This window comes from Artemia franciscana, chromosome 8 (genome assembly GCF_032884065.1).
Source record: "Artemia franciscana chromosome 8, ASM3288406v1, whole genome shotgun sequence".
Taxonomy (NCBI): Eukaryota; Metazoa; Arthropoda; class Branchiopoda; order Anostraca; family Artemiidae; genus Artemia; species Artemia franciscana.
This window is the reverse complement of record NC_088870.1, coordinates 23,300,471-23,325,858: the sequence shown is the minus strand read 5'-3', so window position 1 is coordinate 23,325,858 and position 25,388 is coordinate 23,300,471. Positions and strand designations below refer to the sequence as shown.

General features: G+C 35.3%; 2 protein-coding genes across 5 annotated transcripts in view; one reads left to right on the top strand and one right to left on the bottom strand.

The window, feature by feature from the left end:
- Positions 1–18,282, top strand: part of LOC136030156 (golgin subfamily A member 7-like) — a 24,938-nt gene extending 6,656 nt beyond the window's left edge. The window contains exons 2-5 of the mRNA XM_065708877.1: positions 2,251–2,400; positions 14,040–14,192; positions 15,409–15,510; positions 17,999–18,282. Of these exons, the coding sequence (XP_065564949.1) occupies positions 2,290–2,400; positions 14,040–14,192; positions 15,409–15,510; positions 17,999–18,046 (414 nt within the window). The 5' untranslated portion in view covers positions 2,251–2,289 and the 3' untranslated portion in view covers positions 18,047–18,282. The remainder of the gene's footprint in view (positions 1–2,250; positions 2,401–14,039; positions 14,193–15,408; positions 15,511–17,998) is intronic.
- On the bottom strand, positions 18,219–25,388 carry LOC136030157 (prefoldin subunit 6-like). Of its 4 annotated transcripts, none has more exons than XM_065708878.1 (2): positions 25,243–25,388; positions 18,219–18,668 (listed from the first exon to the last, which is right to left on the bottom strand). In XM_065708878.1, exon 2 carries the CDS (start codon positions 18,650–18,652, stop codon positions 18,272–18,274), a length of 381 nt encoding a protein of 126 aa, XP_065564950.1. In that variant the 5' UTR covers positions 18,653–18,668; positions 25,243–25,388; the 3' UTR covers positions 18,219–18,271. The 4 variants fall into 4 exon arrangements, with proteins under 4 accessions (XP_065564950.1, XP_065564952.1, XP_065564953.1 ...); XM_065708880.1 differs by lacking the exon at positions 25,243–25,388 and adding an exon at positions 25,176–25,196; XM_065708881.1 differs by lacking the exon at positions 25,243–25,388 and adding an exon at positions 24,772–24,792.

Sequence of the window (25,388 nt, the reverse complement as noted above, 5' to 3'; positions counted from 1 at the left end):
AAAATAGCTATTCAAAAAATTTTTATAAGATGCATTTGGGCAAAAAGGGGTTTGTCTACTGTCTGATTACTCTTGACTTTTAAAAATGGAGCTAGAACTTTCAATTTAAATTGAATGAAGCTTTTCTGAAGTCTATTTGATTACCCCTTTGATAAAAACCTCATATATGAACAATGGAAAGCTAGCCTAACTTACAGCCCTTGCCCTGGGGGCAGTGAGAGGTTTTGTCAACCTCCAAAAATAATTTTTTAATTGCCTTATCTCTTGACTATTTCAGACATAGTGGTCATCTCAAAATTTTGATTGGACGTGCTTGGAGGAAAAGAGAGCATGGAAGGGGGGCTTGATGCCCTCCAATCATGTTTGATTCTTAAAAAGGGCATTAAAAATTATTATTTCCAAATGGATGAGCCCCTTCCAAAGTTTATAACACCACCCTTGCATATGAAGTGCCTCCAGAGAAAAAAAATTGAGGCTTTATGGCCTTTGGGTTGGTGGGGGGGGGAGGCTAGTTGCCATCAGATGATTTTTGACTCTTAAAAAGGGAACTAGAACTTTCAATTTATGATCATTTGGTTCCTCTCCAAAGTTTACATGACTGCTTTTTCTGTAAAGTTGCAGTCAGATCACTTTTGACTCTTAAAAAGGGAATTAGAACTTTCAATTTCTATTCCCTTGAGTCCCCATCAAGGTTTATGTGATCAATTCTTCCATAAAACCATATGCCCCCAGGGCATAAGTTACAACCCTTCCCCCAGGCTCTAATGGGGTATGTTAGCACTGAAGTTTATGTTATCTGATTGTTGGACTATTTCAAACTAACTGGCAATCTCCAAATTTTGATCAGATGCATTTGCAGAAAAGAGGGTGTATGCAGGGGGTAGATACAGTCTGATCCCTTTTGACTCTTAAAAAACATAACTAGAACTTTCGATTTCCAATCAAATGAGCCACTTCTGAAGTTTGTACTACCTCCCTTAAAAAGAAACCGTATATGCCCTTGGGACATAACTGAAAACACCTAACCCTGGGCTTTTGGGGATTGTGTTGATTATGGAGTTTTATTACCAAATTTTTGAACTATTTTTACAAAATGGCTATCTCAAAACTTTATCAAATAGGATTGGGGAAAAAAGGGTGTGTGAGGGGGGCTAGTTGCCCCTCATTCTCTTTTGACTCTTTAACAGTGAACTAGAACTTTTGATTTCCAGTCAAATGAGCCCTTTCTAATGTTTAAATGAGCATCCCTTCTACAAAAACCATCTTTGCCCCCAGGGCAAAACTTATCATGCCTGCTCCTAGACCCTGAAAATTTTTATTGGATGGGTTTGAGGAAAGAGGGCACAGGGGGCTAGTTGTCCTCTGATTTCTTTTGACTCTCAAAAAGTGAACTAGAACTTTCAATTTACAATCAAATGAGCCCTCTTTGAAGTTTGTACAAGCACCCCTTCTATAAGAACCATATATGCCCCCAGGATATAATTACTCTTAAAAAGTGAACTAGAACTTTCAGTTTCCAATCATGTGAGCTCTCTCTGAAGTTTATACAAGCATCTCTTCTATAAGAACCCATATGTGCCCACAGGGCATAACTTACAATACCTTCCACTGGTTGTGTTGACCCTAGAGATTTTGTTCTATGATCTCTGAACTATTTTAATAGAATGGCTATCAAACTTTTATTGGATGTATTTGGGGAAAAAAGGGCATGGAGGGGGTGGCTAGTTGTCTCTTATGACTTTCGACTGTTAAAATGGGCACTAGAACTTCTGATTTCCAATTGAATCAGCCCCCTCTGAAGTTTATACAACGACCCTTTCCATATGAAGTCCCTCTGGGGAAAAAATAAAACATTGGAGCCATAAGACCTTTACTATAGGCAACACTATAGCATTGCCTCTGATTGTCATCCTGACTCACCTTCAAGACTGGACAAGTAGCATGAATTATCCCTTTTTGACTCAAACACCAACTAGACTAATCAAGTCTGTAAATATGAATACAAATTTACCTACCCTAAAATACTTTATGTTGTGTGTAGAATAGTGAAATTAACTATATGAGAATAATTTTAGCTATATAGACAAACTGCTACTGTTTCGATTGTGTAATGTAATTTATTTCTGTGTAACTTAGATTGAATATTTCAGATGTGTTTTTTTATGATTTTACTTTCTTTTTTATAATAAGCCATGATTTACTTCACCAAGGTCTTCTGCTTAGGCTATGAGAATATTCTTTATTTTTCAGTTGCTTTTACTTAAACATTACTGGACTCAAGACTTGGAGATGCCATCAGAAAGACAATCAAATTTTACCAAAGTCTTTATTCAGAGAGATTATAGCCATGGGACAGCTGTTAGATTCCAATGTAAATATCCTGAAGAACTTGAAGGAAAGGTAAAATAACTTTTTTTTTTTTTGTCATGTCTTAATACTCCAATGCAGTTTTGCAAAAAATTATGGGTAGGTCATGCGTTCACTTTAAGCTGGATTATAAATGAATAGGTTTGACAAAAAGAGAGTTACTGAACAGAACTCGTTTCTATATTTTAATTATTGACACCAGTAGCTTCGTTTCTTTCTGTCTTTTTAAAAATGTTTCACCTTGATTCATGAACTACAAGGAGATCTGTCATAGATATTGTTTGTTCCACAGATCTAAACCATTGTTGAACCTTTTATAACTATAATGGTACTTATTGGTTTAGTTGCCAAAGTGAATTTGCTTCATAAAATAAACAGCAGAGAAAAGTGGGCAAAAATGTATTGCTCTTGATTACAGTATAATATACCAATCTTTAGCTTCTCATTTAGTTGAGTAAATTCTCAGCTTTTTTTTGCTTTTTTGTTGAAGGAAGGGGACTCTAGTATAGTATGGAACATAATTTCTAGCATAGTACTAGTCAAATTTCTCTCGAAAATTAATACAGTATGAAAACTATTATTGTCATTGATGAAAGTAACTCTATATAAGCAGCATAAGTGGTCACGAGTAAATATTGTAAGTGTCAAATATGATGCTCTTTGAAGTAAGTTGAAAAATATGTCTGTTCCAAGCAGACAGGTGTTTCTATTCCAGCAGACAGGTGAAGTATTCGCAGCAAATGAGGATGGGAAGTTAATGGTAGCTCATCAATAAAAAAGACTAGAATTAAGTGTGTTCCCCTCTTTTCTTTTCTGATATATCTTTATGCATGCAAAATGTATGTCAATTGATTTAATTATTGAGAGATTAGATTCTATCTTGTTATTTTAAACAAATGCATTTATCACTAACCTATGATTTAACTTATCTCTGTTCAAACTAGTAACACATCACATCTATTCTCTTCAGGTAAATCATGGACCTTTTCCGTCTTGTTTCTTGGTTAATTCCTGTAACTCAAGTGGATCATGAAATGATGTACTGTTTGCCTATGTTTCACTGGATTTTAGCCTTTTTTGTCAACCCTAGTCTAATTGTTGGAACTCTCATGTAGCATTTTTCAAGACTTTGTTAAAGCACCATTATTCACAGTCACTTTGCTCAATAGCAAGAATGAAAAAAAGAACGAGGGCTGAGGCAAATACCTGTGATTTCAAATTTCAAAACAGTCCTTGTAACTAATGGGCTATAGTGGGAGGTTGGAAAATAAATGTCAAAAATGGTATGTTTCCTTAGTTGCAATACATTTATATAATTCATGCATCTGATCCAAGACCCTTGTAAAAAACAGTCCTTTTTCTGAATATAATTATCACTTTCTATTGTATTTATTTTTAATTGTATAGGGGGTAGAGATATGTACCTATAACACCATCACAAATGAGGAGGGAGAGTTGATTATTGGTTATATTTAATATTTATTATTGGGTTAATAAATAGTAATATACAGTGGATCACAAGCTTTCAACCAATCTCCACTTAAGCCCTAGCAGTCCATAATAGAATTTTGGCAGTCCATAGAGAAAACCACCTCAGAAGAATTTTTAGTAGCAGAAATTCACTTTTTGCTATTGCTTCCATTATATCAAAATCCATGGTCATTTGTTTTGGTGTTTCTGGTCCGTCAATTAGTGGTAAGACCAAAGGTGAAATTTTTTCCCCCTTCTCAAAAACCAGGTGGCGATTTTACTTACTTTTTTATGCTTATTTTACAGTTTACAAAAAAAGATTTGTTATGACAAAGTACACTTTCCCTTGAGATAAAGTACACCAGCTCCATGCCACGACTTTCTCAACATCATTCTTAAGTTAAGATTTAGTTGTTTTCCTAAACTGTTATTAAAAGCACGCGATAGACTTGACTTTGTAAAAAGAAGGATCCCTCAATGAGATCTCATTGAATAAATATACCTTTCTCATTTTGTTTATTGATAAATACTATTACCACATTAAGGTTATTTTTAGATAGTTCTTCATTTGCATAAATTTAGTCTGCTTTAAAAATAAAGTTTAACTGAACACTATTTCTATGATAATTGAAACCTCGCAATTTATGTTGTCAAAAAATAGAACATTTTCAGTTATGTTTCACAGTCATGGAAGACTCCAACAATAAAACAAAGAAAGGTCCATTAGCTAGTTAAACAAGAGCTAAGAGCTCATATGGTATGAGCTCTAACAAAATCCTAAGAATCAATAGATTAATTTAAAAGGAAAATCAGGGGCTTAATGCCGGTCAGGATGTAAGATAAGAGCTCTGAGTCACGATGTCCTTCTAAATATCAAAATTCATTAAGATCCGATCACCCACTCGTAAGTTATAAATTCCTAATTTTTCCTCTCCTTTTAGCCCCCCAGATGGTCGAATCTGGGAAAACGACTTTATCAAGTCAATTTGTGCAGCTCCCTGACACGCCTACCAATTTTCATCGTCCTAGCACGTCCAGAAGCACCAAACTCGCCAAATCACTGAACCCCTCCCCCTATTTCCCCCAAAGAGAACGAATCCAGTACGGTTACATCAATCACGCATCAAAGACATTTGCTTGTTCTATTCACCAAGCTTCATCCCGATTCCTCCACTCCAAGTGTTCTCCAAGATATCCCCCTCCGACTCCCCCAATGTCAAAAGATCTGGTCGGGATTTGAGGTATGAGCTCTGAGACATGAATTCCTTCTAAATATCAAATTTCATTAAGATCCGATCACCTATTCGTAAGATAAAAATACCCCAATTTTCACGTTTTCCAAGAATTCCGGTTTCCCCCTCCAACTCCCCCCAATGTCACAGGATCTGGTCGGAATTTAAAATTAGAGTTTTAAAGCACAAGATCCTTCTAAATATCAAATTTCATTAAGATCTGGTCACCCTTTCGTAAGTTACAAATACCTCAATTTTCAATATTACCCCCCCCCCCCCAACTCCACCAAAGAGAGCAGATCCGGTCCGGTTATGTCAGTCACGTATCTTTAGACAAGTATCATTAGACAGGTTTTTATTCTTCCCATCCGGTTTCATCCTGACATCTCTGCTTTAAGTATTTTCTAAGATTTCCAGTCCCCCAACTGCCCCCCCCCCCCCGCAATGACGCTGGATCCGGTTGAGATTTAAAATAAGAGATATGAGTTACGAGGTCCTTCTAAATATGAAGTTTCATGAAGATCCGATCACTCCCTCGTAAGTTAAAAATACGTCATTTTTTCTAGTTTTTCAGAAGTAACCCCCCCCCCCAATAAAGCGGATCCGTTCCAATTATGTAAATCACGTATCTAAGACTTCTGCTTATTTTTCCCACCAAAGTTTCATCCCGGTCCCTCCAATCTAAGTGTTTTCCATGATTTTAGGTTCCCCCACCCCAGACTCCCCCGAATGTCACCAGATCCGGTCGGGATTTAAAATAAGAGCCTTGAGACACGATATCCTTCTAAATATCAAATTTCATTGAGATCCGATCACCCGTTCGTAAGTTAAAAATACCTCATTTTTCTCATTTTCCAGAATTAACCAATATTCTTCGTAAGTTAAAAATACCAATTTTTCAGAATTAACCTTTCCCCCAACTACCCCAAAGAGAGCGGATCTGTTCCGGTTATGTCAATCATGTATCTAGGACTTGTGCTTATTTTTCCCACCAAGTTTCATCCCGATCCCTCCACTCTAAGTGGTTTCCAAGATTTTAGGTTTCCTCCTCCCAACTCCCCCTCCAATGTCACCAGATCTGGTCGGGATTTAAAATAACAGCTCTGAGACACGACATCCTTCCAAACATCAAATTTCATTAAGATCTGATCAACCGTTCGTAAGTTAAAAATACTTCAGTTTTTCTATTTTGTCCGAATTAACGCCCCCCCCCCCCCAGATGGTCAAATCGGGAAAACGACTATTTCTAATTTAATCTGGTCTGGTCCCTGATACGCGTGCCAAAATTTCATCGTCCTAGCTTACCTGGAAGTGCCTAAAGTAGCAAAACCGGGACCAACAGACAGACCGACAGAATTTGCGATTGCTATATGTCACTTGGTTAATACCAAGTGCCATAAAAAGACTAGGAACGACTGCTGCATAATAAACAAACATTATCAATCCTTTTTGTAATTGTTGTGGTAGTATTTGCAATATACATTGCTTAATTTCTCATATGTTTAGCCAAAGTTGGGATCAATCAGTGAAAGCCTTAGGTGTTTTTTTTTGGGGGGGGGGGGGGTAGAAGCGACTGTTTTTCACCAATATTTAACATAACGTCCGTTTCGAATAAAAAACTTGAGAGCGCAGTTCAGCCGAAAGGATTGTGTAACCAGAAGAAGAATAGCCCCTTAGTTCTTTTTTCCATAAGAAGCATGTATGTAACTGAAGTGGTGTATTGGAGAATGGAGTAATATATGAGGAGAAAAGCGGTAAATGATTTATATGAAAACAGAACTCATAATAGAAAAATTAACAATTTCATCTAAAATATACAGATTAAACACAGAATGAAGAAAATGTAACTACAAAACTCTAGTTAAAAAGAAAACGTATTGGCTTGTCATACAGCAAGACTTTCAGTAATTTGTCAAGTTTCATCTCGTCAGTCTCGCAGTACATCATAACGTGGTGATCCAAATGGTCATCGTCCATCGTTTGTACGCAAACATGTCATGGCCAGTTTCAGTTTTCTGAAACTTCTTTCCATCATGGCCAAGTTCGTGGTGCTGCTGGAAACCACTGGTAAACTGACCAGAGGATCGGGAACATCGATGTAACAGCATAAATTCGATGGAATAGGGGCCTCGAAGATCGTGCAATAAATGACTATTGCTTTTGTCCTCAGGCCTGGCTAAAAACTGTTTGAAGACCTTCGGCTCTAATATGAGTTCCGCGGGATCTATGTCTTTTCTCAAAAACATATTCACAACTTCGTAAAGGCTTTCATATCTATTATCCGTTTTTCCCAGCAGATTTCGGTATGCTGTCTCCAGAAAAGAGGAGTTACTGTGGATTGCTGCGTCCAATCCGTTCACTTGGGCTATAATGACGTCGTAGAGCTTCTTAGCATACAACGATCCCCCATAATCCAGTTGAAACTTGTCTTTGGCTGTCAAACCAACTTTTACCGCTACTACTTTTTATGCCTCAAATTGCCTCTCTATCTGATCCGGATCTCAGAGGAGAGCATCTAAGATGTCACCCTGAGTTTTGTGTTTGTAATCAATAGATCGAGCTATTCAGCCTAAAGCTTTTCTGCTAGAACCTTCGCCGTGATAAAATCGAAGCTGGCAATGACATGGTGCAGAACTTGGAACTTTTATTATCTTGTCCTCGTTCTGTTCTCTTACTTCTTCGAGAACTTTAACAATGGTGTCAAAGCTGGCCCACCACGTTTTCCTAATTTGAGTGTCCCAGATGAAAACGTTAGAAAAATAAATGATTTTTTTTTTACATATTTTGAGAGCTCAGGATGCAAGAATAGGCTTGAATATTACCGTAAAGAATCCTAAGGTGCTGAGACTGGGATAAGTGACGGCGAATTGATGATATTGGGTAGCGAGGGGATAGATCAAGTGCATAGGTTCACTTGTCTTGGTAGTATTATTAGAAAAGATGGTGGAAGCAGCGAAGATGTTAAAAGTAGAACAACCAAAGCCCAGGCAGTTTTTACAGCTGAAAAAAGTTTGAAAGAATAGGAATGTTGGGGTTTCACTCCTGTTTCTTTTCTTTTTCAGATAAATGACCTCTTTTCGTTTCCGTAATTACAATTGCTTAGATTTGCCTATATTATAATTTTCAATGATAAGTTAAAGCCTCGTTGCTAAGCTATAGTTGTTTTGCAATAAATAAGTTTGCAAGCTAAATTTTGGTCTCTCTGTTCCAGGCCATTGAAATATAATATTATTCAAAAGAAGCCAGGGACTTGAACTTTAATTAAGCGAATTGGACAGGGCCAATCTGAGGTCCACCACTACAGAAAGTGCTTTTGTATAGAATTTGGGTTTTGTTTTTTAGTCTACATTGAGACCCGTTTAGGGAGTCTGTTTTTTTCAGAGCTGATATATGTATGCTTTGTCAAATGACCTTTGGAAGAATACAAGCAGGTTATTTTCTACAGCCGTCTGAGATTATTTTTTCAGGAATCCAGGCAGGGTAGGAAAAGAGTTACACTACCGTCACTAGTATATCGACAGGGGGCCCGTTAACCCTCCAAAGAGGTAGTTTGAGATATTTGTTGTGACTCAGGTTGGGTGCACCCTTGTCCTAGAGTTTGGACCGTTTGATCGTTCGATCACGTTACCATACCCTGGAGCAGGGTATACCGTAAAAGGGTACTAACATACTCTATATTTACGGTACAGAAGTGGTAACCGCGAGGCATTCCATTACAATATTTGGCACCAGCGATGCTTTCCCCTCAAATAAGTGGTGCAGCACCATTTCCACGCCAATATCTGGCAGCAGCCGTAGTTATCATTCCGATATCTGGTGGCAGCAACTAAAGGACCTATCTGTAAAACTGATAGTAAAAGAATGCGCGTTTTCCGAAAAGACGATTTATTTAGCCTACACATTAGCCTATTGTGAGTACATATAAAAAATTGCGGAAAAAAGACAGAACCAGTTAAAAATTACTAAAATCTGAATTGGCGTTGCCTAGTTGGGCTATAATAAAGATTTATGAATCAATATATCACGCGACTAATTAGCCTTTGGAAATAATCAGCAAATTGAGACGTAACAATTTATCACGGGATAGTGCCGGATGTAAATTTGACCATTTGAAAAAGTTTTTTAATGATTAACTGGATTTTTAAATAATAGCGGATAGACAGAAGATTCACACAAGGTCAGAAAAGGGACAAGAATCAATAGAATTAGAGATAAATTCGAAAATCTACCATGATGAACCAGAAAAAATCGTATTCAGATTCATATTTATATGCCATAGTACCCTAGGGTATACACCATCAGATGGAACCCTATATCTTCCAGTGGGGGAGAAATAGACATTTCTGACACATGCGAAAGGGGGAACTTCAAAACAAAATCAAGAATAGGACGATCTCCAGTACGGACCATAGAGGGAGAACATAATACACTGCATATTCAAAAGAAATTATCAAACAGTTCGTGGTAACGAACTGTAGTAAGGAGCGACCCGGCTCAATAGAAACCAAAACTATAAAAAATGGAATTTTGATACCAATAGCTACATCAAAAGAATTGCATTTTAATGCTGATTTTAAATATATAAATTTCATCAAGTTTAGTCTTATGCATCAAAAGTTACGAGCCTGAGAACATTTGCGTTATTTTAGAAAATAGGGGGAAACACCCCCTAAAAGTCATAGAATCTTAACGAAAATTACACCATCAGATTCAGCGTGTCATAGAACCCTACTGTAGAAGTTTCAAGCTCCTATCTACAAAAATGTGGAATTTTGTATTTTTTGCCAGAAGGCAGATGCGTGTTTTTTTTTTTTTTTCAGGGGTGATCGTATCGACCCAGTTGTCCTAGAATGTTGCGAGAGGGCTCATTCTAACGAAAATGAAAAGTTCTAGTGCCCTTTTTAAGTGACCAAAAAAATTGGAGGGCACCTAGGCCCCCTCCCACGCTAATTATTTTCCCAAAGTCAACGGATCAAAATTCTGAGATAGCCATTTTATTCGGCGTAGTCGAAAAACCTTATAAATATGTCTTTGGAGACGACTTACTCCTCCACAGTCCCCGTGTAAGGGGCTACAAGTTACAAACTTTGACCAGTGCTTACATATAGTAATGGTTATTGGGAAGTGTACAGGTGTTTTCAGGAGGATTTTTTGTTTGGAGGAGGGGTTGAGAAGAAGGGGATATACTGGGGGAACTTTCCATTGAAGAATTTGTCATGGGGGAAGAAAATTTCCATGAAGGGAGCGCAGGATTTACTAGCATTATAAAAAAAACAATGAAAAAATAAATATGAAAAAGTTTTTTCAGCTGGAAGTAAGGAGCAGCATTAAAACTTAAACGAACAGAAATTATTACCCATATGAGGGACTCACCTCCTCCTAATACCTCGCCCTTTACGCTAAAGTATTTTTAGTAATGTCAACTATTTATTCTACGGCTTTTGTGATTCAGGGGTCATTCTTAATAAATTGGGACAAAATTTAAGATTTAGTGTAAAGAGAGAGGTACTGACGAGGGGGCGAACCCTCTCATATGTGTAATAAAAAATTCTTTACGTAAGCTAATTTATAAGTTACGTATATCTTTTACTAATAAAAAGATTCGTAAAAAATTAAAAGTTCTAGTTGCCTTTTTAATTAACCAAAAAATTGGAGGGCAACTAGGCTTCCTCCCCCGCTCTTTTTTTCTCAAAATCATTTGATCAAAATTATGAGAAAGCCATTTAGCCAAAAAAATAAAAATGCAAATTTCGTTTTAATTATTCATCTGCGGAGAGCCAAAATCAAAACATGCATTGATTCAAAAAACGTTCGGAAATTAAATATAAAAAAAACAAATTTTTTCAACTAAAAGTAAGGAGCGACATTAAAACTTAAAACGAACAGAAATTACTTCGTATATGAAAGGGGCTGCTTCTTCATCAACGCCCCGCTCTTTACGCTAAAGTTTGACTCTTTCTCTCAACTCTTCTTTTTAAAACAGTAAAAAACTTTAGCGTAAAGAGCGGGGCGTTGATGAGGACGCAGCCCCTTTCATATACGAAGTAATTTCTGTTCGTTTTAAGTTTTAATGTCGCTCCTTACTTTCAGTTGAAAAAACTTGTTTTTTATATTTAATTCTCAGATAGAGAGACCCAGATAAAGGAAATATATATGGGGATACAAAGAATACAATCGGAAAACAGCACACCCGTAATATGAGAAAACGTGAGAAAGAAACAGTGGCGGTAATGCACAAAGAAAAATTATTGTATGAAAATATGAGGAAAACCAAACCAAGTCAACTCTCAGATACTAGGCAAAATGAAAGGGACTAGCGGATAAGAAAAAATACAGATAGAGAACGAACAGACTCAGAAAACGAATTCAGAGGGTATAATGACAGAAGGAACCAGCGTAGACCTAGTAGTAGGAGCAGTATGGAATCAAGATCCAGCAGAGGGTCACGAAAATGTAGTCATGTAGATGTGACACAATGTATATTAAATTTCATGAAGGAAGAAAGAGAGAAAGATAAAAAAGAAAGAGAGAATAGCTAAAGAGAAAAAAGAAGAGGCTGAAAGAATAGCTAGGCAACAAAAGGAGGAGGCAGATAGAGAGGATAGAAGACAACTAATGGAAATGATCGCAGGGAGAAATTCCTAAGAGCATCAGAGGTCGTCTACAGTAGAGTTAATGCATACAATAAACCTTCAACCAATAAAAGAAAATGAAGATACACAATTATACCTATACGATTTTGAAAAAATGGCGGAATTAAACGGATGGTCGAGAGAAAACTGGGTGACTGCAATTCGGCCCTTCCTTATTTACAAAGCACAAACTGTTTCTAGGGTATTACCTACTCAAGAGATGCACTACTCAAGAGATTTTGAAAGATTAAAACAAGATTTTTTTGAAAAGTTTCAACTGTCTCCCGAACACTTTCAAAGAATGTTTAGAAGCGAAACAACGAAATTTACAAAGAATACAAGTACAGATTGAAAGATATTTGTTGAAAATGGCTGGAGCTAGAAATTATAGATTGTTAGAAGACCCAGAAGAGATAAAAGAAAAGATGACGGAAGTGATAGAAATACAGTAATGAAGCGATATTTTGAAAATACCCAAAGAGGATTCAGAATATATTGAAAAGAAAAGAGCCCGAAAACAAGCGAAAAAATGGCAGAGCTCACAAATAGATGGGCTGAAATAAGAGGGGAAGTCGAGGACACAAAGATATTTCAATATAAAGAGTAAATAAAATTAGACACTATAACCTAGAACCAAAAAATGCATTTCAGCACAAGCAATGATTAGTAACTTACTATAACAGTGGTACTATAGGGCATTTTACAAGAAAGTGACCCAATAAAGATAATCAAAAACCGCATAAAACGACAGCCTGGGCCCCATAATAATGAAAAAATTACGCGTTTACCGAGTCGCATAAAATACACGGAAAATTAAACAGAGAATTAGTTGAAATGGCAATTGATTCTTGCAGTGACCAAACTTATATGCGAACTGAGCTAATTAATAGAACGGAAATAGACCATAAAAATAAGATTACAACATTATGTTATTATGGAGATAATCACCCATGCCCATCTGCTTGGGTTAGAATAGAAATTGTAAAGAAAGACGGTACAGTCCAGAGAAAAACGATGAAAGTAGGCTTGGTACCTAGTCCCGAAGTAGATGTTTTGGTAAGAGAAGAGTTTAGGGATATCGGAAATCTCCTATCTTCAAAAGCGACTTCTCTAACGATGGGAGATGCGAAAGTGGCTAGGCCACATAATATTGAAAATAAAACGCGCAAAATGGATTTTTGGGAAATTTTTCAGAAAACAGTAAAAACTTCAGAACACCTTTACGGAGAAATATACTGCTTCGTGACTATGCGGGGAGGCGGACCGGCCCATAAAACAAAATGGGAGGCTAAGTCATCCTGTCGAAAAAACGAAATACTTGAAACTCTAGTTCGAAATGTTGATAATCCGGAAAAATGGGCTGTAGAAGTGGCTAGGCCACATAATATTGAGAATAAGACGCGCCAAAATGATTTTTCGGGAAAATTTTCAGAAAATAGAAAACTGCAGAACACTTTTACAGAAAAGGAGATACCGACAAGTACATTCAAGGTGAAACGCTCACTGTGCCAGAAAAAAAATGAGAAAATATTTATTTTACACCTTCTTCTACTTAGCAGCAGATTTGGTTTTCAGTTTTCCTTGGGTGGTGGGACCTGTGCCTTTGGCCATTGCTTCAATGAGGCAGACCTTTCAGATTAGGATTAAAAAATCTCACGGCACATGAACTTTTTAATTCATTCAGTTTATTTAGATCTTTGCCAAGGTTTTTTTGTAATGACCAGTTTTCTTTCAATTTTGTTTGTTAAAAAAAAGGAACCTCAACAAGTATTTTAATGGTGCGATTCTTTTAAATAACGAATCAGACCGAGAATTAAAAAATAAAATCTGCCGAAAAAATTGGCTTTACTTTTTTTTAGTTTAGCTCGTCTTTCTTATTTAGCAAGGACAATTTTCTGGAAAGTATGCTAGTAAAAAAAAATCTTCAGGATAGACTTAACTTCCGGGTCTAAACTCAGTAGAGAAATGCGTCTAGTCAAGACCCAATGAAGAGTCGACATTTGCTTTTTTTCGTAAGGATGAAAAGTAGTGAAAATTTCTGGTAAGGGGTTTGACTTCCAACTGTATATCCAAAAAATAAAAATATCTTGCCAAAACCCAATCAACAAAGAATTGACATTTGCGATCATTAAAAGAGAAAAATTCGGATTCGTCCCAGCCAAAAATGTTGTGCAATTTATATAGTCAACACTTCTATGTAACCACATTAAATAGATTTGTCCACTCCCTTTGCACAGAACTAACCGATTTTCAGTTAGCCAACTTAGAATCGTGTGGTTATATTAGTTTCTACTGTGGCCTCATATTTGTTTAACCCATGATATATATTAAATTTCAGATAGAAAAGGAGAAGTTTGAATATACAATTAATACAATAAATGAGATGTATGCTGATGCAGAGAAATTAACCTGTAGTCTATACTGCGAAAGTTTAATGGCTTGCTTGACCGGCTATTTGCTGTATCTATGTGCTGATACCTACTATCAAAAGGTAATTTTACAAAGCTTTTAATCTATTTTGTCAAAAGTTGGCTTCAAGAAGACTCTGTTTTTTAATACAAATTTTTCTAAATGACCATTACGTTTAATCGACAATCATAGCAATATGAATGCTTAGTTTTAGGTAGTATTAAGCACCGCATTAAAAATCGTTTTTAGTATCGATTAGTCAAAAAGACTACAAAATCTGACTGGATCAATGGTACATCTTATTTCGTTTCATAGCAATATTTGAACTATGTGCGCGAAACTTAATGAATTGATGTCAATGCACTGCTCTAGCTATGCTGACTGCTTGGGTTAGCATAGGACTGCTTTTACTTCAAAAATCAATAAATAATAATATCCTATTCTTTTTTTGTTTGTTTCATTTCGTCAGTTAAATAGGTCACTGGAATTTTTATCTGGGGGGGGGGGGTTGAAAAAATTTTTGGTCAAAAGAATTTTATGTCTTTATCTATAATGACCCATTTCCCAAAGAATTTTTTTCTTTTATTTTGCCAGAAAAAAGCTCTGGAAACTTTGCTCTTGTTCAAACTTTTAATTATTGTTGTGCCCAAAATAAAGGGCATAGGTTATAGTTGCACGCAGAGAAAGGATTGGAGGAGGGTCAGCTGATAAAGTCCAATCAAGGAATCTTATCTTTTTCTAACCTGTTTTCGCTATGAGATTCACCCTTTGTTGCTGGACTTTGAGATAAGCATTTAAGTCATACACACGTTTATTGTACAACTTGAAAAGAAGATATCAACACAATACTTTTTAAACCAATGTCCAATGCAAAATAAATGAACACTTATAGATAACTTGGGACAATTACGAGGTTTGTATTCCTTCAATTTATCCCAAATTCAAATGTTTTCTATTACCTAACGAAACTGCAAGGCTGCTTCAATAGAAGATTTTTTCTTGTTTTTACTTGAAGGATTTTGTAGAGGAAAGTATCGAACATAAGGTGGATTGATGGCAAAATGGACTTGGTTTTCAGGCATTATTCTAACTGCCCTAAAACTCGCCACTCAGCGATTTGGATGTTAAGAAAACAATCAGAAAGAAATAACAGTTTATTTAACTGATCTGATTTGAGATCAGCTCAGTTGTCTAATTTTATGGGTTGCATTATTGACAATAGGAAAACTTTATATCCATATAAATATGCTTTCAAGAGCTTGTTAGTGTTTACTAAGTTGCTATTTTTTCCTTTTTAGTGTCTCAAAAAGGTGGCAAGATTTATTGTTGAACAGAATGAAAAGGTGTATGTCCCAAGTCGTTTGCTGATCACTGATCCAGTTGAAAGGGGATTAAGAGTAGTATCCTTTGTATTATTTTTTTATCTTCTTTTTCAGCCAAACCTTGTTTTTGTATAATTTTGTCAACAATCAACAGGCAGTGATTATTTTCCCCCTTAGGGGACAGTAAGACATAAGACGTGGTTAGTACATCTTTAACGGGTCAACGGCATACTCCCCCCCCCCTAATGAATCTCTAGGTTGTTATTGTTGGCTAGTCTTACTACTCGCTTTTGTGTTAACCAAAACTTAGGGACTTTGAGATCGTGGAGGTGGGACATGAGGTTTTTGTGAAGAACTTGCTTCAAGAACAAAAAGAAAAAATCGAGCAAAATTTTGGTAAAGTTGATTAATCTTTATATATGGGTAACAACAATTTTTGGCGAAAGGATGCCCTACCCTACATCTGCGATGTGTAGCTATAGTTTCTAAAACACATTTTAAAACTTATTTTTTCTGTTAAAGCGTTCTATTATAGACTTAAAAGCAGCTTCCAGCCAACTGTTAGACTTGGTGAAATTTATAACCATTTTGATATTTCTGGTTGTAAATCAGTTACAAAACAATGTCATCAAGGGTTGGAAACAACCAGGGATTATGAACAACTGGAAAGATAACTGATGAATCTCAGTCATACCGTGCATCTTCTAAGCAACCAGTTTTGGTGGGTGCTCAGTTTACAAAGACCTATGAACAGCTATGATAGGATTCATCATTTTTTTTTGGGGAACTCGACTGTCTCATCTACCGTTAGCTCTTTTTAATTAGCCAAAACATTTCTCAAAACGTGATAGAAAAATAGCAACTTTAGTGACAAATTCACATAAAGTGACTGCAGTCGATCCCCATAAGCGTTTTTTTTTTCTTTGCAGGGCCATGATTTATCAATTGATTGCTGTCTTTTCATGAGCCAAGTAAACTGTTAGACAATTAAGTATTATATTTAAGCGAGTAAATTGAAACTTAAAACTTAGAGAATGTTATATTTTATAAGTTAAGTCTCAAACGAAATGGCGTGGTCCCCAAGCATTGAACTTTTCCCTTTTACATCATCCAGATTTCTTAACATTATGCAAGCAAATAGAGTCGTCTGTGTACAAAATGCCTGAAATATACCAAAGGATAAAATATAGTATTTTTTAATCGTTCTGATTGACTCAATAAATTTTTCAATACATACTTAAAAAAAGGAATAATCAGAGATTTGTCAGTTTTTTTGGCCAGGGATATCTAACCTTTCATGGGTAGTATGTGACATCCAATGAAAACGACTTCGGAAACTAGGGATTATCAGTCTAATTTTCTCGGAAATTATTTATCCATTAATGTGTATTTTCTCCAAGCGGAGTCCAATTGTCTTATGAGTTTTTACCTGCTCCTTATCATTAGAAAATAGCATATTTTGAAGGTCATCAACTCTGTTACTAGAGACAAAAAGAAAACAAATCAAACTACATTTACTCCAAATTAGGAAGCAAAAGGTTAGGTTAAGGGAAATAGAGGAAATGGTATTTTTACCATTGCATTTTTATTCCAAATTCAACAGTAGAACATTGCTTAAAAACTGCAAGTATGCTGGGAATATTTTCCGGATAAATTTTAATATCCAGTCAAAGCAATATTTGATTGAAACTTCCATTGTATTCCTCCTCGACAAAAACCTTCCTTCCTATTTTTTCCCATATTACATGTAACTGAAAACCTTCTTCCTTCCATCCAAGACAAACAAAAACGACTCTAGACTTCGGGTATTAATATCTTATCTTAGGAGATATATTAGCAAACCAGTAATAGTAGGCTGTGTAAACCATCAGACTTCCTGAATATCAAACAGATATTCCCCAAATACTTTTAAACAAACAAAATCCAAAAAGTCAACTCTTCTTCTAGTAACAGTTGTGATATTCGAAATCTACTTGTAAAGGGCTATCAAACGAAATGTCACTTGAGCATGTTACCGCGAGTTTGTTATTAAGTTAGCCCAAATACACAGGACTGTGTATTTGGTTCTATTTATTGCCCTATTTTTCTTTTAGATATACCAGTCATTTTTAAGACAATTAGTTTGGGGGGGGGGAAATGAGTATTTATATTCCAGACACTTAGTTCTAACTATTACCCTCTTTTTTGTTTTTTTCCTTTTATATTTCAGCTATTTTTTAGATTAAGGGTCATAAACTTAAGACTAGACTTATACAAAATAAAAATTTTGTATAAGGTACTTTGGTTTTTGACAGCAGTCTTCGGTTTTTTACTCGATATGCATTAAAGAATATTTATTATATTCTGACTTTGTTTGGACAGATTTCTTGTAGTTTAAAAACCTTCATTCAAGAAAAAAATAAGTATTATGTTCCTGATACTTGGTTCTATCTTTTCCCCTATTTCGCTCACTTTAAAGACTATCCGTTTGTCATCAGCATAAACGCCTCTGTTCCTAACTATGTTTTGTATTTTTATTTGGTTATTTTTCAATCTAGCGTTTCTTTTTCCTTAACCTTTTTGCTAGATAGAAATATCGATTTTACATGAAGCAGTGCCAGTATCAAGATCGTGATTTTCGCTGACCACAGAGGAAGAATTCTATATGTAAATAAAATACACTTTAGTTAAGTTTTTGGTCTGTCAACATTCATATGGAACCAGTAAGATTTGGAACGGCTGTGGTCAGCTCTGTGGTCTTTTTCTCCTTTGACCATAACCTCACCACAAGAAGTTGAACTTATAACTTATTGCTATTTTGATGTTTTACAACATTTTATTCATTAAATATAAAACTTTATTATGATTTAAGTGTAGCTTTGACTTCAAATTGATCAAGTTGTTGTTTAATTTTACTAACCACTTCCCTCTGATCATCCATTTTTTTATTCAGATCATCTATGATTTTGTCGTGCCTCTGCAATTCACCATTAATATAGTCTATCCGCTTGTTCACATTTTGTTTAGCTTCCTCTAAGTCCTGTTTCACTAATGCAGGTCCAATGAGTTTGTAGACCCCAGTTTCTGGTTCTAATATATCCACTTCTTCTTTGACATTTTTGGTCTCACTCAACTGACCGTCAAGTCTCTGTCTAGCAAGGGCATACTTCTGGATGTCTTTCTGAAGTCCTTTAAATTTCTCTACCTCTTGAAAGAATTTTCTTTGAACTGCTTCTGCCATGCTGTCAACAAACCCGCTGAAAAAAAAAATGTAAAAAACAAAACAAAAAAAAAGCAAATTCTAAACTAAATTCATATAGTATTCATATAGGAAAATGGCAGCACAATAGTTGCTAAAGTTCCCAAAACGAAAAACGATAATTTCTTGAGATCACTTCCTTCTCTAATTCCGAAAACATCTGCCTTACATCTTCACGCTGATTGGTTCATAAAATATCAGACTTTAGTACTGAACAAAGCTCAATTTGCAATAATTACATACAGGTCAATTGGGTGTTGTTATCCTATGCGATTATATTTTTTTTTTAATGGTGTGACTATAGCCAGGCTCAGGCTTAATAGTATTAGTATTTACCAATAAATTGTAGTTTAAAGGTAAAAGAGAAAAGGCCAAAAACTACAAAGTTTAGTTATAATTTCAGTATCTTGAAATTTCTCCTTGGGCGTAAAAATTGTTGTCTCAAAAATGAGGAAGTTTTATTTTTCAGGTGATTTTAGCTCCAGAAGATATTTGTGCCTGCACAGGTAATGGGACTAGATACCTCAATGGTATTCCCTAATAACTATACATAGGCAATATTGTATAAAAAACAACAACAACATGAATATATGTGTAAGGTACTACTCAGTTACTTTGGGCTTAAGACCAGGGTCGAACAAAAAAATTTGGAATACTTTAAGGCAGGAGCGTCCCAAGTCTCTTTTCATTGGGGAGACGAACTTCGTAGATTTTACTGAATCGCTAGCTGATTTCTACCAAATTTTCTGCAGAAATCAGGAATTTTGAAAAATTTCTGCCAAAATTTTAGACTTTGGCGAAAATTTTACCAAATGTCAAAACAGTTGGGGGGGGGGGTGCCCCCCACCCTCGGGACGCTTCTGCTTTAAGGCCTGATTGAAGCAGTTCTGGTAAATGGAACATCTCTTAGGAATGGACTTTAGAAGAGCTAGTTTGGCTGGAATGGGAAGATGTTAATGTTATGTTTAAAAATAATAGATTTTGTTTGACAGGAGAAATGGTGGTTAATACATTTTTGGGGATTTTCACGCCAAAGGAATATTGTCTGAAAACCTTGGAATTACTTCTAGAACACGGAGAATTAGACAAAATGTGTTTAGTATTATTGTCAGAGTGACGAAAATATCACCAACAAGGAGAGGGATAAAGCCCCCATTTGAAAATAACATTTTTAAAAAGAAAATATACAGCTTTTAGTTTGTAATAAATTATGGGCAATTCCCTAGACTAGAATGTAGAAAAAAAAAAACTCAAAATGATGGGCCCTTGGAACATTCTTCAACATTCCACTTCAAACTTTAATCTGTTTGTGTGATATCTCCTGTATCAGGTCTGCAGTATCCTTCCATTGAACTTTTTCTTGTGGCTAGTGATACGATCGACCTTGACTTCATTGTCCTTCCAAAAATAAGTTTACGATTTGCCTCTAGATTGAATCAGAGACAGAAAAATTGCCTGAACCCAGAAGGGGTATAGCCAAGCAAGTCAGTAAAAATTGGCATAATCTGTTGTGTCAGGTTGTAACTAACCAATACTTCCAAAGCTATTTCAATGACTCATAGCTCTGCTGAAAGCATGGAATCATATTTAGTGAGGAGAAGTAACGTTAAGGTATAAGGCGGAAATGTCAGAAGCAGCACTTGTACCATGTTCCTCAGTTGAACCACCAGCATATGTTTCAAGAAGATCAGGGGAATGGTTAGATCTCTTTCATTCAAAATTATTTGTACTTCCTTATATGATTAATATGGTTTTTTAGATGATAGAATGTGGATATTGCTAAGGGTTGGACTCATCTCCCGAGGTGGTGACCTTACAAAAGGGTAGCTGTCAATGTAACAAAATTCCAATCTGGAAATGCAGATTGGGTACTTACATTAACTGTATCATTAACTTAAGTGCTTCTAAGAGTTCTAACTCACGCTCAAAACAATGTGTCTACTACCATGACATTGAATCTTAAAATTTCTATTACACTGAACAAAGGTTCCATCATTCAGAGGACAAGCAGCAGAGAGTTCTTTAACTCTGCCACAAGGAATATGCTTGTGCAGTCCCATAATATGGGTGGCAGAATTAACAGTGCATCAAAAGACTTCACAAAAATTCACAAATAGAGAATTCCCAACTTTATTACATGAAGCTGTACAAGGAGCAGTATTACTACCCCTTTTGACATAGGGAGCCCAAAAGAAAACAAATAGAAACTGTATTTATATCCTGTTAAACATCACTGAAAAACTACTATAATGTTTATTAGCTTTCCATCAACAGATGAGTTGAGGATGCACAGTTCAGAAACTTACAGGTTAAATAGCAAGGAGCTGAGGATTGCCCCTTGAGGTTTAGTTCTTCTTATAGTCTGGCTAGCATCTTTGTAAATATTTTTTAGATCTGGAACAACTTGTAATCTAAAAATATTTGACACACTTAGTAAAGCAATAAGGAAACTCAAACTGTAAAATTTGTAGAGTCTGAAGTGGTAAACTTTCCAGTAAACATCTGGCTACTCTAATTACACAGCTAATGGAGCTACTTAACTAGATAACGAATTTATAGCATCAAAGTCTAGTTAAATAGGGACTGATTAAGTAATCCCCTCCACATGGGCTCCATGCTATCCAATAAGCATGACTTGAAATTTAAACAATGAATGGCTGCAGGAAATTTAGGCAGGAGAAATGCTTCTAGAATTGGATTTCTTCTTTCATTTCTAGAGAAACCTGCCCATTTTTAGGAGAAATCGCTCCTTTTATGGACACTTATTTTGAATCTGGGGCAGAATAAGGGATATAGTTAACATTTTCATGGATATTCTGGGGAAATTTAATTTTCTCAATCAAAGACCAAAATTGTCAGATTTATTTAATCTCATAGATTATTTGAAACACTGGCTTCGTTAAAAAGATAACCACGAAATTAAAAAAAAAAGAAGGCAAAATCATGGAATATTATGAAATTAATTACACTGCAGCAATTTTTAGGTAAAATAGGACCATGCAACCTATACATTTGGAGACTCTGTCAATCTGCAAGTGATCTTTTGCAGTCATCTTCAAAACCGCAGGGAAATTTTTAAACAGAGCATTAGCTGTCTGTGTAAAAAAAAAAAAAAAAAAAAAAAAAAAGCAAACATGTAACATATTTGCTTGTGTTCTGAGTGAGGTTTTCCAACAAGCAGAGACATTTTGGCTTTAATTGAACCAATGAATGCAAGTAATTTGAAGCTAGAATCTCGACTAGTTTAGCTACATTTTGCTTTCTTGGAAATGGGTTAGATTAGGAAAATGAAACTTTCAGCAATGAATCCAGGGCCAAAAACATACTACAGGAAGTTAATACCAAGCTTCTATGTTAACCCTCTTCACTTTCTAGGTCTCAAATATTGGCCACTTGACAAGTCTATGCCTTGTCAAATTGGTAAATTTATAGAAAACCATATAGCAAAATTTATAGCAAACTGGCTTTTGTATTAAGTGAATATACCACTTGATGCCTTTTTTGTATGCTCTTTATGAATATGATAATTGCTTCTACTGCAAATTCAGATTTAAGCACTTTTTAACCTAAAGTAACCTTATTATAAATAATTTTAGCACTGAGAAAATTTAGTATTATTTTGTCAAAAACAACAGATAACTCATACTTTAATTGAAAATTTATCATTTTTAAGAGCTTAAAAAGTGCTTTAATTTGAATTTGTGGTAGAGGCGATTTTTATATTTGTAAAGAATATAAAAAAAAGGCATCAAGTGGTACGTTTGCTTTATTGGTAAGTCAGTTATATGAACTGTTATTATTTTTTGAAAATTTGTCATTTTTAAGAGCTAAAAAAAGGTGCTTAAATCTAAATTTCCAGTAGAAGCAATTATTATATTCATAAAAAGCATAAAAAAGGCATCAAGTGGTATATTCACTTGATATGAAAGCCAGTTATATGGTTTGCTATAAATATACTGTCAAATTTGGACAAAATGACATTTTATCTTCATCTTCAGTTGTAAGTTTACTTTTTCCTGGTCTTAGCTCTTAAAAATGCAATTCTTGTTATTTGAGTAGATATTTAAGCCATATTGATGGTTTTTTTTCTAAATTTAGGAAATGTGTTTGTTGATCTTTGAAACCTCATAGCCTAAATTAGGATTGAGCAAAGTTGTGAAGCTAAAAACAGTTTTCTTGTGCTTTATTTAAGCAGAAGACATGTTTTGCCAGGTTCCACTTTCTTAGCACAGGGATTTTTGAAGGTCATCAAAGGTCACTGCCCTCATAAGGGAGAAGATGTAGAGGTAAGTACTTCAAACATTTTCCTTGGGACATAGCCTACTCTAGTCAGTAGACCCATCCCTGACAGTTTCATTTTCCTAACCTAATCCCTCTCCAAGATAGCAAAAAGTAGCTACAGTAGAATTTTACTTGTTTGTGTTGAGAAAGATACACTTTGAACACTTTAATAGATCTTAAATTTTTAGATCTCACCAAGAAATGATTTGACTGAATTCATTGGAAAAAATCATTAAGAAAAGTGAATAATTAAGCTACTTGTATGTGCAAAAAGGAGGTTTGCATCTTTAGAAGGACAACTTGTAGGGACTAGCCCAAGGTATTATTAAAAACCTATTATTTGAAATGATTTTAGAAAGTGGAGGACATGAGGAATCTGAAGGAAACATGATAATCTGTTTGATAGACATATGTTGGATATTATGAAGTAAGAAATTTATTGTTTTCTTTTGCATTTTAAATATGTTCCCAAGGATATATATGGGATCATTGAAACAGGGATTGCATTGTCAGAAATGTGACAACTATGTTTGGAAACTTAATTAAAAAGCAAATCTAGCCTAATAATAGCATAGATTAGTACTTGTATATGTTTAGCATATTTGCCTTAACAGTGACACAACCACTAAATATCTCTAACTATGGAGCCTGTTGTCCTTGTTTAGGAAAGACATATTCTAATCAACATATTTCCCAAGATTAGGCACTACACTATGTAAGTAGCCTACTGGGGTTTTAACCTTGCATTATTTATTTGAAAATATTATCTTTGGTAAAATTCTAGTTTAGTCTTGCTATCTTGAAAAGGGGTTAGGTTAGGAAAATGAAACTTTTGAGGATGGGTCTACAGGCTGAAGTATATCCTGGGAGGGTATTTTAAAGTGCCCATCTCCATTCCTTCTCCCTCTTGAGGGCCTGAAATTTGCCTACATGACAGGTCTATACCTGTTAGGAAAATAAGGTTCCTGTTAGGAAATTTTCCTGTTTTTACCTAGTTTTCCAGTAAAATTCTAGTTAATTGACTTCTACCTATCTCAGAAAGGGTTTAGGTTAGGAAAATGAAAATTTCAGGGATGGGTCTACAGGCTGAAGTATGTCCCAGGAAGGTATTTTAAGCACCCACCTCCAATCCTTCTCCCTCTAGAGGACCCTGAAATTTGCCTACATGACAGGTCTATACCTATCAAAATTTTGACAAAACAACATTTTACCTTAATTTTCAGTTACTAGTTGCTTTTTTGCTGCCTTTAGTTCTGAAAATGCAATTCCTGTTATTTGAGTAGAATTTTGAGCCATATCAATGTTTTTTTTTCAAAATTTAAGAAATGTGTTTGTATATCTTTAAAACCTTATAAAATGGGATTGAGCAAAGTTATGAAGCTGAAAGCAATTTTGTTGTATTTCAATTAAGCAGAAGATCTATTTTGCAAGGTTTCACTTTCATAACACACATATTTTTAAAGGTTAGGGCCCTCTAGAGTGAGAAGGAGTGGAGGTTGGTACTTCAAAATACCTTCCCAGGACATACTTTAGCCTGTAGACCCATCCCTGAAAGTTTTTTTTCCCAACCTAAACCCTTTCCAAGATAGCAAGAAGTCAATTAACTAGAATTTTACCAATTTTCCTGTTAACCTAATTTTCCTGTTAGGAAAATTAGGTTAGGAAAATGAAACTTTTGAGGATGGGTCTACAGGCTGAAGTATATCCTGGGAGGATATTTTAAAGTACCCACCTCCATTCCTTCTCCCTCTTGAGGGCCCTGAAATTTGCCTACATGACAGGTCTATAGCAATTGAAATGTTGACAAAACAACATTTTACCTTAATTTTCAGTTACCAGTTGCTTTTTCTCTGCCTTTAGTTCTGAAAATGTAATTCCTGTTATTTGAGTAGAATTCTGAGCCATATCATTGTTTTTATTTCAAAATTTAGGAAATGTATTATCTTTAAAACCTTTTAAATTGGGATTGAGCAAAGTTGTGAAGCTGAAAACAGTTTTTTCTTTTTACTTCATTCAAGCAGAAGATCTATTTTGCAAGGCTTCACTTTTATAATACACATATTTTTAAAGGTAAGGACTCTCTAGAGGGAGAGGGAGTGGAGGTAGGTACTTCAAAATACCTTCCTGGGATATACTTTAGCCTGTAGACCCATCCCTGATAGTTTCATTTTCCTAGCCTAACCCCTTTCTAAGATATTAAGAAGTCACTAAACTACAATTTTACCTTATCTTTTAGTATGATATGGTAGCTTTATTTACTATATAGGACTAATTCGGAAGAGGGAACTTACCTTTAAATATGCGACTGGTGACTTATTGAGAATAGTCTATAGGCTTTAAGTTTCAAACACTTCAACCAGGTTAGATGACTCTCAGAAAAACTTTGGGTTTTCCGCTGTCCAAACAAAAAACTGTTTAGCTAACAATTTACTGCTAC